The 15000-nt window shown below is 36.2% G+C and overlaps 1 protein-coding gene across 32 annotated transcripts in view; it reads left to right on the forward strand.

The window, feature by feature from the left end:
* Window positions 1-15000, forward strand: part of LOC123500185 (F-actin-uncapping protein LRRC16A-like) — a 143742-nt gene that overhangs the window by 107132 nt on the left and 21610 nt on the right. For 18 of the 32 annotated variants that reach the window (XM_045248925.1, XM_045248923.1, XM_045248934.1 and 15 more), the window contains 6 exons: window positions 2360-2585; window positions 2703-2933; window positions 8834-8949; window positions 9024-9181; window positions 11844-12024; window positions 12628-12738. In XM_045248925.1, coding sequence (XP_045104860.1) covers window positions 2360-2585; window positions 2703-2933; window positions 8834-8949; window positions 9024-9181; window positions 11844-12024; window positions 12628-12738 — 1023 coding nt within the window. The remainder of the gene's footprint in view (window positions 1-2359; window positions 2586-2702; window positions 2934-8833; window positions 8950-9023; window positions 9182-11843; window positions 12025-12627; window positions 12739-15000) is intronic. The other 14 variants (XM_045248935.1, XM_045248936.1, XM_045248944.1 and 11 more) reach the window with 5 other exon arrangements.

A 15000-nucleotide genomic window follows, 5' to 3' on the forward strand; every position in this document is an offset into this window, starting at 1 on the left:
TATAGGTAACTCTTGATTTATATGTGTTTAATTTATGCATTTTTGTTAATACGCGACCAAAAGAACATTATAATTGATTAAATTTGCATGATCGGTTTGCTTTTACACGATTTAGACCACATCCCGCATCCCCCCCTATTATCTATTGTTTCTTATGAGAATTACAAGTTTGTTTTATATTAATTTTGAAATACGTGATGCCTCTTGGAACGCACCGTGGCTTGACTCCATCTACTGTCTCTACTATTTTCAAGTCAGCAGACTCTATTAAGAAGGCTGGTGAGACCACATCTTCCTTGCATGCTAAAAGAATCATTCAAACTTGTGACTCTGCAATGGATAAAATGGAAAGCCTTATGGAAATGTGGCACATAAGTTTTGTATGCTGTACAATGATGCATCATTTGTTTACATTCCACAGGTTGCCTGCTAGTGTCTTTTCCGCTCCACCCTCACATCATAGATTTAAGATCATGAGCATTATAAAGTTACTTACATATATACATTAGTGTACATTATAATGACTTAGTCTTAAATTAAACAGCTTAAATGTTTAACTTCATAATTTTTACTTCCATTAAACCTTTCACTGTACTATGATGCACTCTCGCTTTGTTTACTCTCAATGGAAGTTCAAGTCAGGGGTCAAACTTGTTATAATTGGTTTACTTAATGAAAATTCACTCAATGAACGTTTCTTTAGGAACGTAACCCATTCGTTAAGCAGTGGTTGCCTGTATATATATATATATATATATATATATATATATATATATATATATATATATATATATATATATTAGTATATGAAATGGGTACAACCTACATATATGTCTTGGCATGGTGGAAATATTCACATTCCGGCAACTCTGGTGTCCTGATCTGACATCAGGCCAAGCCTACACACAGATCTCCCTCCCCACTATACCACTTTCTAAATGTACTTACCGTATTTTACGGCTTACCAGACGCATTCTTTTTCCTAAAAAATACCCTGAAAAATACTAGTGCACCTTCCAAGAAGAATGTTGTATTGTAAGGCAACACCCAGCCTCAAGTGAGCTTGGACACTTGACCGATAGTGACCTCGATTTGTATGTTGAGTCATTACATTATGATGTTAGCTTAAGTACTATGTAATTCAGCCTTTTATATGATGTAAACTCAGTACTTAGCTGTTAGGAGTATTTCCAATAACATAATCCTTCCTGGAGCCTACTCGGCATGTGGGGAAAACAGGCCGCTCCTTCATCTCATAGCAACACACACATATGTACACACGAACTTACACACATACCACGTGCCCTTATACCTTTATTGATAGAACATCCAAATGGCTTACTTGTTCAAGGAAGAGTCAAAACTCCACTTGTGAATTGTATTCACATTGATAAAGCCTTTGAAGCATGATTGCAAAATAGAATAAATTTGAACTGCAGCATGGACGTGTTTGGTTTCGGCGATTGGCGGATTCAGCTATTTTAATAACCTAAGTTATTCGGCCTCTCTTGCTTCTTATGTTTTTGTGTTCAGTGGTCGGGTATATGGTGAATGTGTTCATGTATGAGAATGACTTTTTTTTTCTTATAAATTTCTCTCAAATACTGTATTAGGGTGCGTCTTGCAAGCCGTAAAATACAGTATATACGTACATGCATACATACATACATAAACATACATATACTTACATGCATACATATTGTGCCTGCAACCTATAGTTCATGGTATTGCAGTGTAGCAGAGAAAAACAGCAGTGGGTGGGTGAGGAGGCCAATAAAAGGGGCGGAAACACTAAAATTTCTCAGCCTAAGATTCAGGAGCCATCTAAGCATAGACAGACTATAGTTGCCCTTTACTAATAAGTATGAGATTTAGTGACACATTTTATCCCTTATGTGCTTTAGCCTTGTGGAGGCACAAGTTCCCTAAATTGTTCCTCATAGGCTTGTAAAATGAAGCACAAAAGTTGTGACTGTTACCCTACAAAAAATTTCTTTTTCATTTAGGGTTGTGGAAGCTGGCAAGTTATCTAGAACTATTAAATGAAGAATGTATTGACTTTGTGAAAAAAAAAACATTAAGTGTACAAGCTTGCATCAGTTGCCACAATCTGTTGCAACTTTACTGACAATAACAGCAAACATGTTTGCAGAAATATTAGATTAATGTATGTTGCATTTTTTCGTTTGCACTGTTAGAGTAAGTATTTGGATATTGTTTTGGTAATGTGTGATGCATACCAGTCTATTGTCTTACATCTTTTCAAAAGAAATTCCAGTATTGCAACTCTGTTATAAGATTGTGCATCTTGTTATAAGGAACAATGCAGTTAGTAAAAATATTTTGGAATGTTTTGCAGCTGAGTCTCTAGACAGTGTGTCAGAGTTGCCAAGCAGCTGCGGCCAGCTGCAACACCTGGGTAAGGCCCGGCCCCGGCGGGTGAAGACTCGTGCCCCCACCAGGCCCATGGGTCGTGCTGATCTAGTCGAGGAGGACCATGATATATCAGAGGGTGTAGACACCTTCTTCAGGCCAGGCTCCTCCACCCCTACCACACCTCTCATATCACCAGATTCAGAAAACAGGTATGGTTATTCTTACAAGTGTCTGTCTGTCATTGAGTCTCTTCAGTGTCGCTGGATAGGAGATTATGCATTAGATGATATTTGCTTATACTAAATGAGCACACATGATACTTCCAGCCCTCGGCTGCTGAAGTATGGCTCCACCTCCTCTGTTGAAAGTTCTCCCCACACTGGCGGCGGCAGGACTGGCAGTGAGCGTGGCAGCATAGAATCCCTCACCCGCTCAGATTCCCTGGCTCGCTCCGAGTCCGATGTGACAAGGGACTCCCCCAGACCGCACACTAAATCCCGGGACACGGAGGAAGAAGATGAAGAAGAAGAAGAGGAAGTCAGCTTGGAGGAAAAAAGGTGAGGGAAAGAATGTTCTATGTTAATGTAGGTAAGATTGGGAACCACATCAGAAAGATATTGTCTATAATGTTTTCTCTCTCTCTCTCTCTCTCTCTCTCTCTCTCTCTCTCTCTCTCTCTCTCTCTCTCTCTCTCTCTCTCTCTCTCTCTCTCTCTCTCTCTCTTCGTAAGTTCAGGTATTTCTCAATTTATGCAATTTATCCGGAAGGGATTGCATGATGTAAAAATTGCATAAAACAAACATGATTACTGAACCAAACTGTACAGTACATACCAAGTCTGGAGCATAGCATTCAGTTGCCATTATTATTTGCCTCTGGACACCTCATGTTCAAATCTTTTTCCATAACTTCACAATGTACAGTGGTACCTTGAGGTACAAGTTTCATTTCTTCCATAATGGAGCTCGTATCTCAAAATGCTCGTATCTCAAAACAGTTTTTCCTATTGAAGTGCATTGAAATGCCATTAATCTGTTCCAGCCTCCCAAAAAAGAGCATCCCAATTTTTCTTTTTTACATATTCTTAGGTAAGAAAAGGTATTTATAAATGATAATTACTGTATAGAAAAAAATAAGATATAACAAAAGAGAATATATATATGTATATATATATTGTGATGGGCACCGTCTTAATCCCCTTTAATTTATTATTTCATTATATGCGTAGCCTATGGCCACCCAGCGTGGGCCCCTTGGGCTGTTCTGCTGAGCAGACAACCCACCTCCCTCTTCTTGCTTCTCGTTGCGAGCGGGACTCAGTATCGGCCAGTCTTCAGCGGAGTTAACACGTACGATCTTGGCACAGGAAGAGACACGTGTGGCTGGACTGTGCCTTAGCAGTACTCATTAGTCATCGGTCTGGGAGTTGTGCCCTCCTGTTGAGTAGCTGGCTTGCTACTGGGTAGACCGTGACTGTTAGAGCAACGGGCTTGTTGCTCTAGGAGAGGTGTAGTAAGTTTGGCTGCATTTCTCGTGCGTTCGTCCACTCGTGGTGAGGGCGTGGAGGAGAGACACTTTGTCTCGTCCTGTTTGTTTGTTGGTGGCTGTGGTCACCAGTGTGGTTTGGTGGGCGGCTGTGTGCCCCCACCATCTTTTGTATAGTTTCAGTAGTATACTGTATTGTAGTGGTAGTAGCCACGCACACTATTGAATGCTGAGAGGCTTCATGTCGGCCAGTGGTGCGTAGTTGTCGTCCGCCAGACTTGTCTGTGACGAGTATCTGGACTCCGTGTATAGCTGTTGTCACCCGTAGGTGGTGTCTGGGCTTGTGTGTACATCACCAGATGTGCTGTACACATCATATATTGTAGTAGTGTAGGCTAGGGATGTCAGTCTGACAGGTGTTAAGAAGCACTTGTAGTAAGATAGTATAGTAATGTACTGCGTGGGTTGTTCCGGTCTGTGAGTTATCACAGTCTGTGGACAAGGCGTGCAGAGAGGCATTAATACTTCATAGAGAAGTGGGTGGAATTGTCCTTGTGGGCGGTTTCTCTAGGGGGTATTAAGGCCTCGCCCTGTTACACATAACATCTACCATTTATAAATTCTACTTGGTTGGGCACAGGAGGAGAAGGAGTTGTTGAGGAGATTCCCTTACAGTGGGGGTGAAATTATACACTGTTGGCGACCTTGAAAGAACCTGAGGGTTACGGCGGCTGTGAGTTATAGTAGTGGGGACTCTGTGGAGTGTTTTATAATCCCCACTGTACTGACCGTAACAAAGTTGGCGATTTTGCCAGAATAACACTCTAGTGAGCTGTAGCAGTTAACCGCAGCCGTGTGGCGTAATAATATATATATATATATATATATATATATATATATATATATATATATATATATATATATATATATATATATATATATATATATACATATATATATATATATATATATATATATATATATATATATATATATATATATATATATATATATATATATATATATATATATATATATATATATATATATATATATATATATATATATATATATATATATATATATATATATATATATATATATATATATATATATATATATATATATATATATATATATATATATATATATATATATATATATATATATATATATATATATATATATATATATATATATATATATATATATATATATATATATATATATATATATATATATATATATATATATATATATATATATAAATGATAATTACTGTATAGAAAAATAAAATATAACGAGAATATATATATATATATATATATATATATATATATATATATATATATATATATATATATATATATATATTGTGATGGGCACCATCTTAATCCCCTTTAATTTATTATTTCATTATATGCGTAGCCTATGGCCACCCAGCGTGGGCCCCTTGGGCTGTTCTGCTGAGCAGACAACCCACCTCCCTCTTCTTGCTTCTCGCGAGCGGGACTCAGTACCGCCAGTCTTCAGCGGAGTTAACACGTACGATCTTGGCACAGGAAGAGACACGTGTGGCTGGACTGTGCCTTAGCAGTACTCATTAGTCATCGGTCTGGGAGTTGTGCCTCCTGTTGAGTATATATATATATATATATATATATATATATATATATATATATATATATATATATATATATATATATATATATATATATATATATATATATATATATATATATATATATATATATATATATATATATATATATATATATATATATATATATATATATATATATATATATATATATATATATATATATATATATATATATATATATATATATATATATATATATATATATATATATATATATATATATATATATATATATATATATATATATATATATATATATATATATATATATATATATATATATATATATATATATATATATATATATATATATATATATATATATATATATATATATATATATATATATATATATATATATATATATATATATATATATATATATATATATATATATATATATATATATATATATATATATATATACACACACTCACCCCTCAAACAACGGACAAATGCGTGCACGACCCTGTCCGTAGATTGCAAAAGTCCATTCTTTGCAAAAGTACTTAAAAAAGTGTATAAAATGTATGTAAAATACGTAAAATTTTCAAATTTTCTTATTAGTTCAAGCTTAGCAGCCACTGGAAGAGCCTTTCGATTACGCTTCACTGGTTTACTAGGTTTAGGAGGCATTTTGGATAGGTTAAGCACTCGTGGGAAGGGTACAAATGCATAAAAAAGCTGTGGTAAGCACTGGACAATGTTCACTGTTGGTTGAAAACGCAAGGACTGAAGATTAAACATGGCGGCCAACAGCTGATGACGCGACAGACACACCATCTACCGGACAATAATTTGCCGGGAACGGACAATCACACGCATTTTAATATTCGTCCGTAGATTAAACCGGACTCCAGAATTTGTCAGTAGTTTCTGAAATCCGTTGATGGGAGATCCGTTGTTTCGAGGGTCGAGTGTAAATATATATATATATATATATATATATATATATATATATATATATATATATATATATATATATATTTATATATATATACATATACATATATATAGATAGATAGATAGATAAGTTACACTTTTATAAAGTAAATTTATCTCAGAGGGGTGCATTCCATGGGACATTCCCCTACCGCATCCCAACTCTCACTTGCGTATGTCAATCAGCTGGAGTGTACAAATATAGCCACCCACAGAAGACTGGCTGCTCTATTAATCACATAGAACCTGTTGACAACTTTTTAAACATTATTCATTGAATAAATGAAGTTTCAAGTAGGCAAGAGAGAGAGAGAGAGAGAGGAGTGAGAGTTTACCTATAAGAGTTTACCTATAAATTTGCTGCAGGAGATGAGCTAAACTTGTGGTGTCCCGCTCACTTTCATCCACTCATCATACTTTTCCTTGAAACTCTGAATATTAATTGCTCTCACTAACTTTCTAGGTAGTTCATTCCAAGCGTGAACAGCTCTCTCTGGGAAGCTATACTTCCCGATACCAGTCGTGTATCCCAGCAATCTCAGCTTGAACTCATGACCACCTCTCGTTCTCCTCTCAGTGTCTAGCTTGAGGAAGTCTTCTCGGTCAATCTTGTCCACCCCCTTCACGCATTTAAATATCTGAATGATATCTCCTTGCTTCCTTCTTTCTTCCAAAGTTGGCAGCTGCAGGGCATGCAATCTCTCTTGGTAATCCATATCTTGCAGGGTCGGTACTAACTTGGTTGCAGCTCTTTGCACCCTTTCTAGCTTACTTGTGTGCTTCTTTAGGTGCGGTGCCCACACTACCTGGGCATACTCTAGTTTTGGCCTCAGAATTGCTTCTATGATTTTCTTTACCAGAGACTCACCAAGGTGAACAAAAGTTGTTCTTATATTAGCTACTATTGCCAACCCTTTTCCAACAATTTTGTTTATATGTCCCTCTGGTGACAGGTTGTCCTGTATTAAAACCCCTAGATCTTTTTCTCTCTCTCTACATTTAATATCAGTCCCACCCAAATTGTATCTTGTGTGTGGTCTGTGGATACTTCTTCCCATCTTCAGAACATGACACTTGTCAGCATTAAACTCCAAAATCCACTTTACGCTCCATTCATGCAGGAGATCCAAGTCCCGTTGAGAGAGAGAGAGAGAGAGAGAGGCTGCATTATTGCCATGGTAGAAGTTTATTTACATTGTTCCCCTCCTCGGTGATAAGCATTGGTGGAGGAGGTAGGAGGAAATGGGAGAAATTTGTTTAACTTTTTCAGTTACGTATACATGTATACTTTATCAATGCATACAAATACATAAAATGAAAACAAAAGTTTATTTAGTGTTCTTACCTTGGAGACAAATGTCTTCAGTTAATGGTGGTGAATGGCAGAGGTGGAGGGAGGGAGGAAGGAATGCAGGCACCATTCACGTGTAAACATAAAACATAATTTAAAACTGCATTTTCTATAAACAAAAAAAAAGTAAGTAAATAGTGTGAAAATGATGAAAGAACAATCACAGTGCATGAGATCTATGGGAAACATGTAGATACTAGCTCAGCTAAGGCTTGACCGTTGTGCCGAGCCACTGACTACCAGCAATATCCTGAAGCACAACTGGTATCTAAAAGAAAGAAGGTGGGGGAGGGGAAATTGTAGCTCGTACCTCAAAAAACCTGTATCTCAGGTAGCTCATATTGCAAGGTAACACTGTAAACAAAGCCACTAATGGTTGGACAAGACCAACATATTGGTCTTGTTTTGCTGGTAGCAGTTTCACCCGCTAGGTAGCAAAATATACCTGAAACCACTAGTGGGTAGCATTGTCATCATCATATTGAAATGTATTACTTTAGTTGAAGGATATGAGTTGTGGGATATGCAAGATATGTTGGAAAAGGCACTGAGAGAGGAGAGTGGAGAGAAGTCAACATTGGTGGTGTGTAGGTAACAGTGAAACATTTGAAACATTTATATTATCACATATTGATGTATATAGTAATTACAAAATAATCACTCTTATTTTAGGGAGCCCATCTAAAATCAAGCTTTTCTGGGCACCACACAAAGGGACAGCATGTTGGCTAGGAGAACACCTGGTGATTGCATCACAAAACTAAACCAGTTGGGCAGCTTGATTTTCTTGACTGTTATTTTAGACAATCTGCATAATTTGGAAAAAATGGCTAGGTTTTTTCACATAGCTTGATTTTCTTGACATGTTATTCTAAATAAAAAAATTACTAGGTGTTTTATCTCATGTTATTTAAAAAATGCATAATCTAAATATGTATGCATAAATGGAGAAATACCTGTATGTTGTTTTGTAAGAGACAATATTTAACTGATTGCTTTTTTTGTGTGTGTTGCAGCAGTCACAGTGTTCGCAGTCTTATTGGTAGGCAAGCAAATGAGGGTATGGCCAAGAGGTCCCCAGACATGAGTGCAAGGAAGGCATCAACATCCTCAAGCATCAGTTATGCTGATGGTGAGTCTTTTGCCTGTTTTCTTCTTGAATGTTTGTCACCACGTATTTCATCTACTTTTCCCTGTAAATTAAAGAATCTTTATCTTCTTTAGATAAGAGTCGCAGTGAAGAAGATGGGAAAGAAGATTCTCCTCCAAGGAAGATTGCTGGTCTCCATAAAATGGGTATTGGAGGCAACATTTTGGCAGAAATGAAGAAGATACAGGAGAAAAGAACATCATTCTTACCAAAGGTTAATAACATCAGTGTTATGGACATTGCACCAAAGTATTGATTTTATACATATCATCATCCCTGTGTTGCATAAAGCATTCTTCAGTTGAATCAAAATATGCTAATGCTGTTATGAAGGTTGCATTGCATCACTAAAAAGCTTAATATAATTGTATGGCACAACTACTGGAAAATGTTTTCTACATATTACAGTAAAAATCCAAAACTTCAGAAGACAGTAGAACACAAGAGTTCCAAAATATAGAATTTTCCAAAGTTTTAGCGCTGTACTATGCTCAACACTCCTATTTCAAAAGCTTACACTATTGGGCTGAGATGTGAATAGTAGATGCACAAGGGATTAATCCACCTGTTGGCATCATATGGAAATGCAAATGGGCATGAATGAGGAGAAATGAGGAAAAAAAGATAAGACTCTTACCAATATTTTGGTGATGGAGGCTGTGGGTGGAGACAAAAAGAAATATCATTCATGCTTTACTATAGGAATATTTCTACATGCACAGGGATTCAGAATAGCTGTATTTAAGTATGAATGCAGAATGAATGCATAAATAAGCGTAGGATAAAGAGATGAGCGAAAATTATGAAGCTGAAAAGATGTTTTTGGGAGAGGAAGAGAAAGGTGGCAGATATGAGAAGATTATTTGAGGTGATACATGCATGGTAGATATATGAGTATACAAACAATCTACAGATGCAATATGGATGTATGAGAAAGCATAGGAATAGGGTGTGTACAATCACAAACTCAAACCAATGGCACTGAACAAACACTCGCGTATTGTTTCCGTACAGTGTTGTCGTATCCTTGACTTTTTATCTTTTTAATTTTTTAGATTAAAAATACTTCTAGTGAATTCAGCATTAATTGATCAGCCAGAAAATTCCAAAGTTTCTGGATTTCCGAAGTTTTTGGTTCCAAACTTTGTACTTTTAACGTAATTTTTTGTTTCAGGTATTCTCTCCTTACATAATCCTCTGATTGGCATCTTGTTAAACTACTCATCTTGTTTCATATTGTACCTTACTAATTAGATTGCTCTTTTGAATCTCCTTTCATATTTTTAGTCTGTCAAATAACACTTCATCTTCCATTTTCATTTACACTCACCCCTCTGCTATCGCAACTAATTGGTGTATCTATCACTGCGTGATAACTGAAATTGCGGTAACTGAAGTGAAGAACCTATGGTAATAATTCAAACTGATACTAGGATCTCCAAGCTGTCCTTTTTTGTCACTTTTTTGCTCAATTTTTATACCATATAATGTATAAAAATTAAGAAATAATACAGTATAAAAAACTTACCTAATCAAGAATCACAATAACAACATAATAAGAGCAATTATAATAACAACAAGAATAAGATGTTTCTTGCTGTCGCCAGACACATAATTTTTTTCCGTAGGTGGTGGCCCTGCAGCTGTATTGCCATGTTCCATGGCATAATCTACCACTTGTAGTTTGTAGGAGATTGTGTAACGTACTTTTTCCACCTGTTGCCTTAACGGTGATGGTGTTGATGTGTTTTGTTATGATTATGAACTTGGTATAACTCCTCACTGCTAGATGGCATTGAGTCAGAGTGACAATCAGCTGATATTTATAAACATGAGCCATCCTCACAGGTTAAACTTCTAATTTTTATGATAATTTGTTTTTAAAGTGATATAATACTAGTAATGATGATAATACCAACAACAAAATAATGATGCATGCAGTTATGGTGGGTAAAAGTACTGGGAAAGGTACATCCTATATGCCATCAAATATGGTTTCTCATTGTGGACAATTAGAAGCTAAGATGGATGGATAGATTGGGGAAATGTATGAAAAACTTTCCTCCGTAAAAGTATATAGACAAACTTAACTATCACGTAACATCATAACCTGTAAGTTTTTGAATGACTGGCGCATGATAGTATTAATTTTGTGCATGATATAGAAATATGTACAGCTTTTTAAGTATGTGCGATAGCAGTAAAATGCGAAAGTGGAAATGCGAAAGTGGAAGACGTGATAGCAGGGGGGGGGTTAAGTGTACTGAGCATGCTCCATCTGCACTCTTTCTCTCTCTCTTGGCTAGATTGACATTTTCACCATCAATTTACTGAGCCACTCTACCCAAGGAATACCCAAAGTTTCATTTCCCATGTCAAACTGATACTCAAGGACTATCTTTGTCATCATCCCAACACTTGTTGATTGTGCTCCTTAAGATATCCTTCAATCATTTAATCTCATTGCTTTCAATAGCAACAGTTTCATGATGTTGATAATGTTAGCATAATTAACATGACACTTTCATTCCTTTTTTTATATGCAGGGAAACTTTTTTCATTCAATTTACACTGTCTTATCACTAACTGTGCCAATTTCAACCTATATTAGTTGTTTTACTTGGTTAGAATTTTAATGATTGATGCATATATATAAGGTAAACTATTTTTTAAGAAAGTCAACTGAAAGATTTAAGAATATTGCTGTGTATTTGTTATTCAGCAGAGTCAGCAATGTATATTAATAAGTTAATGACTAAATAAATGCATATGTATGGCAATTATATCATTGATAATATAATAGTTTTCTAAAGAGAGAAAAAAGAAAATTAAAATTTTTTTTGTCTGTGTACAATAATCAAAGTTTGAATCTGAAGGATGATGAGAAAGACAAAGAAGAAAAGAAGGAGAGTCCCTCAAGTAACTTACTGGCTGGGGTACGGCTGAGGTCCACCGGCCTTGCTGACAGTCTCATGTCCCCAACCAATGGCTTCCCCAGAGGCTCAGGAGGAAGCAAATCCCCAAACTGCAACAGGGACTCATGTATTGACACCTCAGGTCAGTGAGTACACTGTAGCTTTCCTGATGACAGTGATCCTGATATGGTGTGCCCTGTTCTCAGGGAAGAATGACTACCATTAGTCACCCTGAGGTACTCGCACATCATATGTCTGCATAATAGTGTAGATGTCTTGCACATGTTATGATGGTATAGTTGCTTTCTTGGCTGATTTGCTTGAATCATTGCTTGCAAGATGCACCCAAGGCTGGCTGATAGAAAGTGAGGGACCAGCTCTGCTCTACAGTTAACTAAACTGAGAAAAGTTAATACTAAGCTTCTTGGAAAACTGAAGAAATCATGATTCAGAAATTCCTTTGGTTTGTATGAATGAAATTTTGTCCCACTTACTATGCTATAGTTAATCTTCCTGTGTGCCCATTTTACATGAAATAACTAATATTCTAATAAGATTTCTTAAGTAAGATTTCACTTTTCTGAAAATTATGAAATAAGTATGCAAGATAACTGTGCAGTAACAGGAGAGAAGTGACAGGGTATTAGAGATAGCAGGAGCAGAGTAATGATGAGGAATGGTAGTGTTGGGAGGACCTATTGTGTGGTTTGTCTGATGATGTGCGTCTGCTCGGGGTGCCCTCCAGGACCCAGCCCCAGCACCAAGCCAGTGATCACCGCCCTCAAACCTAAGCCCCCTCCCCCCCTCGCACCTAAACCTCGACCCAAGTCTGTGAGTGGAGGTGACCGCAGATCAGGTAATTCACATGTGTAGCTGCAGGGAAGGAAGGAGGGAAGGCTGAAACATTGTACAGTGCTTTCTAAATTCATTGAATGGATCTCCTTTATACAAATTTATCTAGTCACATATGTTTTGAACATTGACATGAATATTTTTTGTTCCTTTGATTTTTAATCTTTATTCTGAATATTTGTTTTGAAGTGTCAAAATTGGTTTCCCTTAGAATTGCAGATAATTGACCCACAATGTGTGGCTCTTCAGACATGTTCAGTGGATGGATGGAAATAAGTGTAATATAGGTAAACAGATTGATGGTATGATTTGTAAATTATTAAGCTCTGCCCCTTTACAGTATTGTTACTCCAGGAGCAATTTATATTACACTTGATAAGAATTAGAAAATTAATTTTCCTCCCACCTAGTTCAAAGCTCAGTGAAGTTAACTTTACCTGATAAGGAAACTTACTAATACGTACAGCATTAATGAGGGAAACATTATACAATATATAAATGGCACACAAGGATGTTTGGTGGGTAATGTACTGATAATTTCACTTGTGCAATCTTAATATTTGGAACAAGTACAAGACAAAATTTTATATACAAGCAGAATGAACAACTGCTTTTGCTCAAATCAAGTTGATATTTTCATGGAAGCATTTTGATACAGACAATTAGTTTATAAGATGTATTTTATTTTACTGTTTGTATAAAGGAGACCAGTTTTGAGTTTATTTTGGTGTTTTTAAAATTCTTGTGTTGATGGAAATTAATGGCTTCTTTACTGCATCACTTCACTCTTTTGTGGGAAATCAGAATGACTTTGCAGAGTTAATGCTTATCTTTTGTCTACAGTTTTATTCTGATGATGTGATCTTGCTTGGGTGATCTAAGGGTGTCCACTATGTTTGTGTTTGGAATGAAAACTTCAAATTCTTGACAGGCTCTTGAATACTTTGGAAAAAAAAGAAAAAGGAAAAAAAAAAAAGTAAAATAAGTATGTTTTTGAGCAATCACAAATTTGTGCATAAAACAAGAGATAGTTGAAAGTGACAAGGGTGTTGTAGATCAGTGGTGGTAGGGAAGGCATGGGTAGGGCTCTGTTCTGCTTGCCCAGGCATGACACATCCTTTGCATGTTGGTTTGTTTGTTGCATGTTGGGAAATTAATGTAGAAATCATGAAAGACCTGTATATGAATGACATAGATGGAGGTGTTGGCTGTTATTTGATATGTGTATAGTTACTGTCAGTGTTAAAGTTGTTCACTTAGGGATATTACATAGTACAAATTAAAATTCTAATTTTATTGAACTTTACTGGTGGTGTAATATGCTTGATGTTTGAATCTTGGACATTAATGAAGACGAAGACATCATGTAAATTTGAAATGTATGGTGAACTCTAGACACAGGAAAGAGGAGATATTGGTGCACAACAACAATATATATATATATATATATATATATATATATATATATATATATATATATATATATATATATATATATATATATATATATATATATATATATATATATATATATATTTCGTTAAAGGTGATGGCCAGTTCAACATAAATGATTTTCCTTTAAGATATTTTCTTTATATCTTAAGAGTGCCTTTTCTTCTTTTTTTTCAATGTGGTGATGGCTTCGCCATAGCTAGCCATTGCTGCTGGATCTGGATTTCGGGTCTCTTGACCCTTCCTCAGTAGCTGGTGTTCCTTCTCTGGTGGAAGTAGTCTCGCTGGCTGTATATGCCAATCATGGCTGAGGCTAGCCTTGAGCTACGGTGACACTGATTGGCTGGTTCCGCATGTGTCTCATCTCCGTCTGACTCTGTCAGGCTGGTCTGCCTTGATCGTTTCATGCTTGGCAGCACTTCCAGATCTACTGCTTGAATATTTAGCTTGGGACTATTTTCTTTAATGTGGAGAGCTTCTAAGATTTTTAGTCTTACGTTATTGGGGAATCCATCGATGACTTTGGTGTTGTCTTGTATTATTTTTCTGGTGATGGCGATGCCGTGCTCTTGCCAAGTGTAGTGTTAGTCGTCACGAGAGCTTCATGGTTGTAGGCAGGACTTAACAGTTTCCTTGGTTACATGTAAACCTATACATGACATAAGACATGTTTATTTTTTCTTTCTTGGTGATGTCACATGTCGTATATAGGTTCACATGTAACTAAGGAAACTGAGAAGTCCTGCCTACAACCTATATTGGCAAGACAGCCACGAAGCTCTCGACTAACACTACACTTGGCATCTGGAGCTCC

The sequence above is a fragment of the Portunus trituberculatus genome, chromosome 50 (genome assembly GCF_017591435.1).
Source record: "Portunus trituberculatus isolate SZX2019 chromosome 50, ASM1759143v1, whole genome shotgun sequence".
Taxonomy (NCBI): Eukaryota; Metazoa; Arthropoda; class Malacostraca; order Decapoda; family Portunidae; genus Portunus; species Portunus trituberculatus.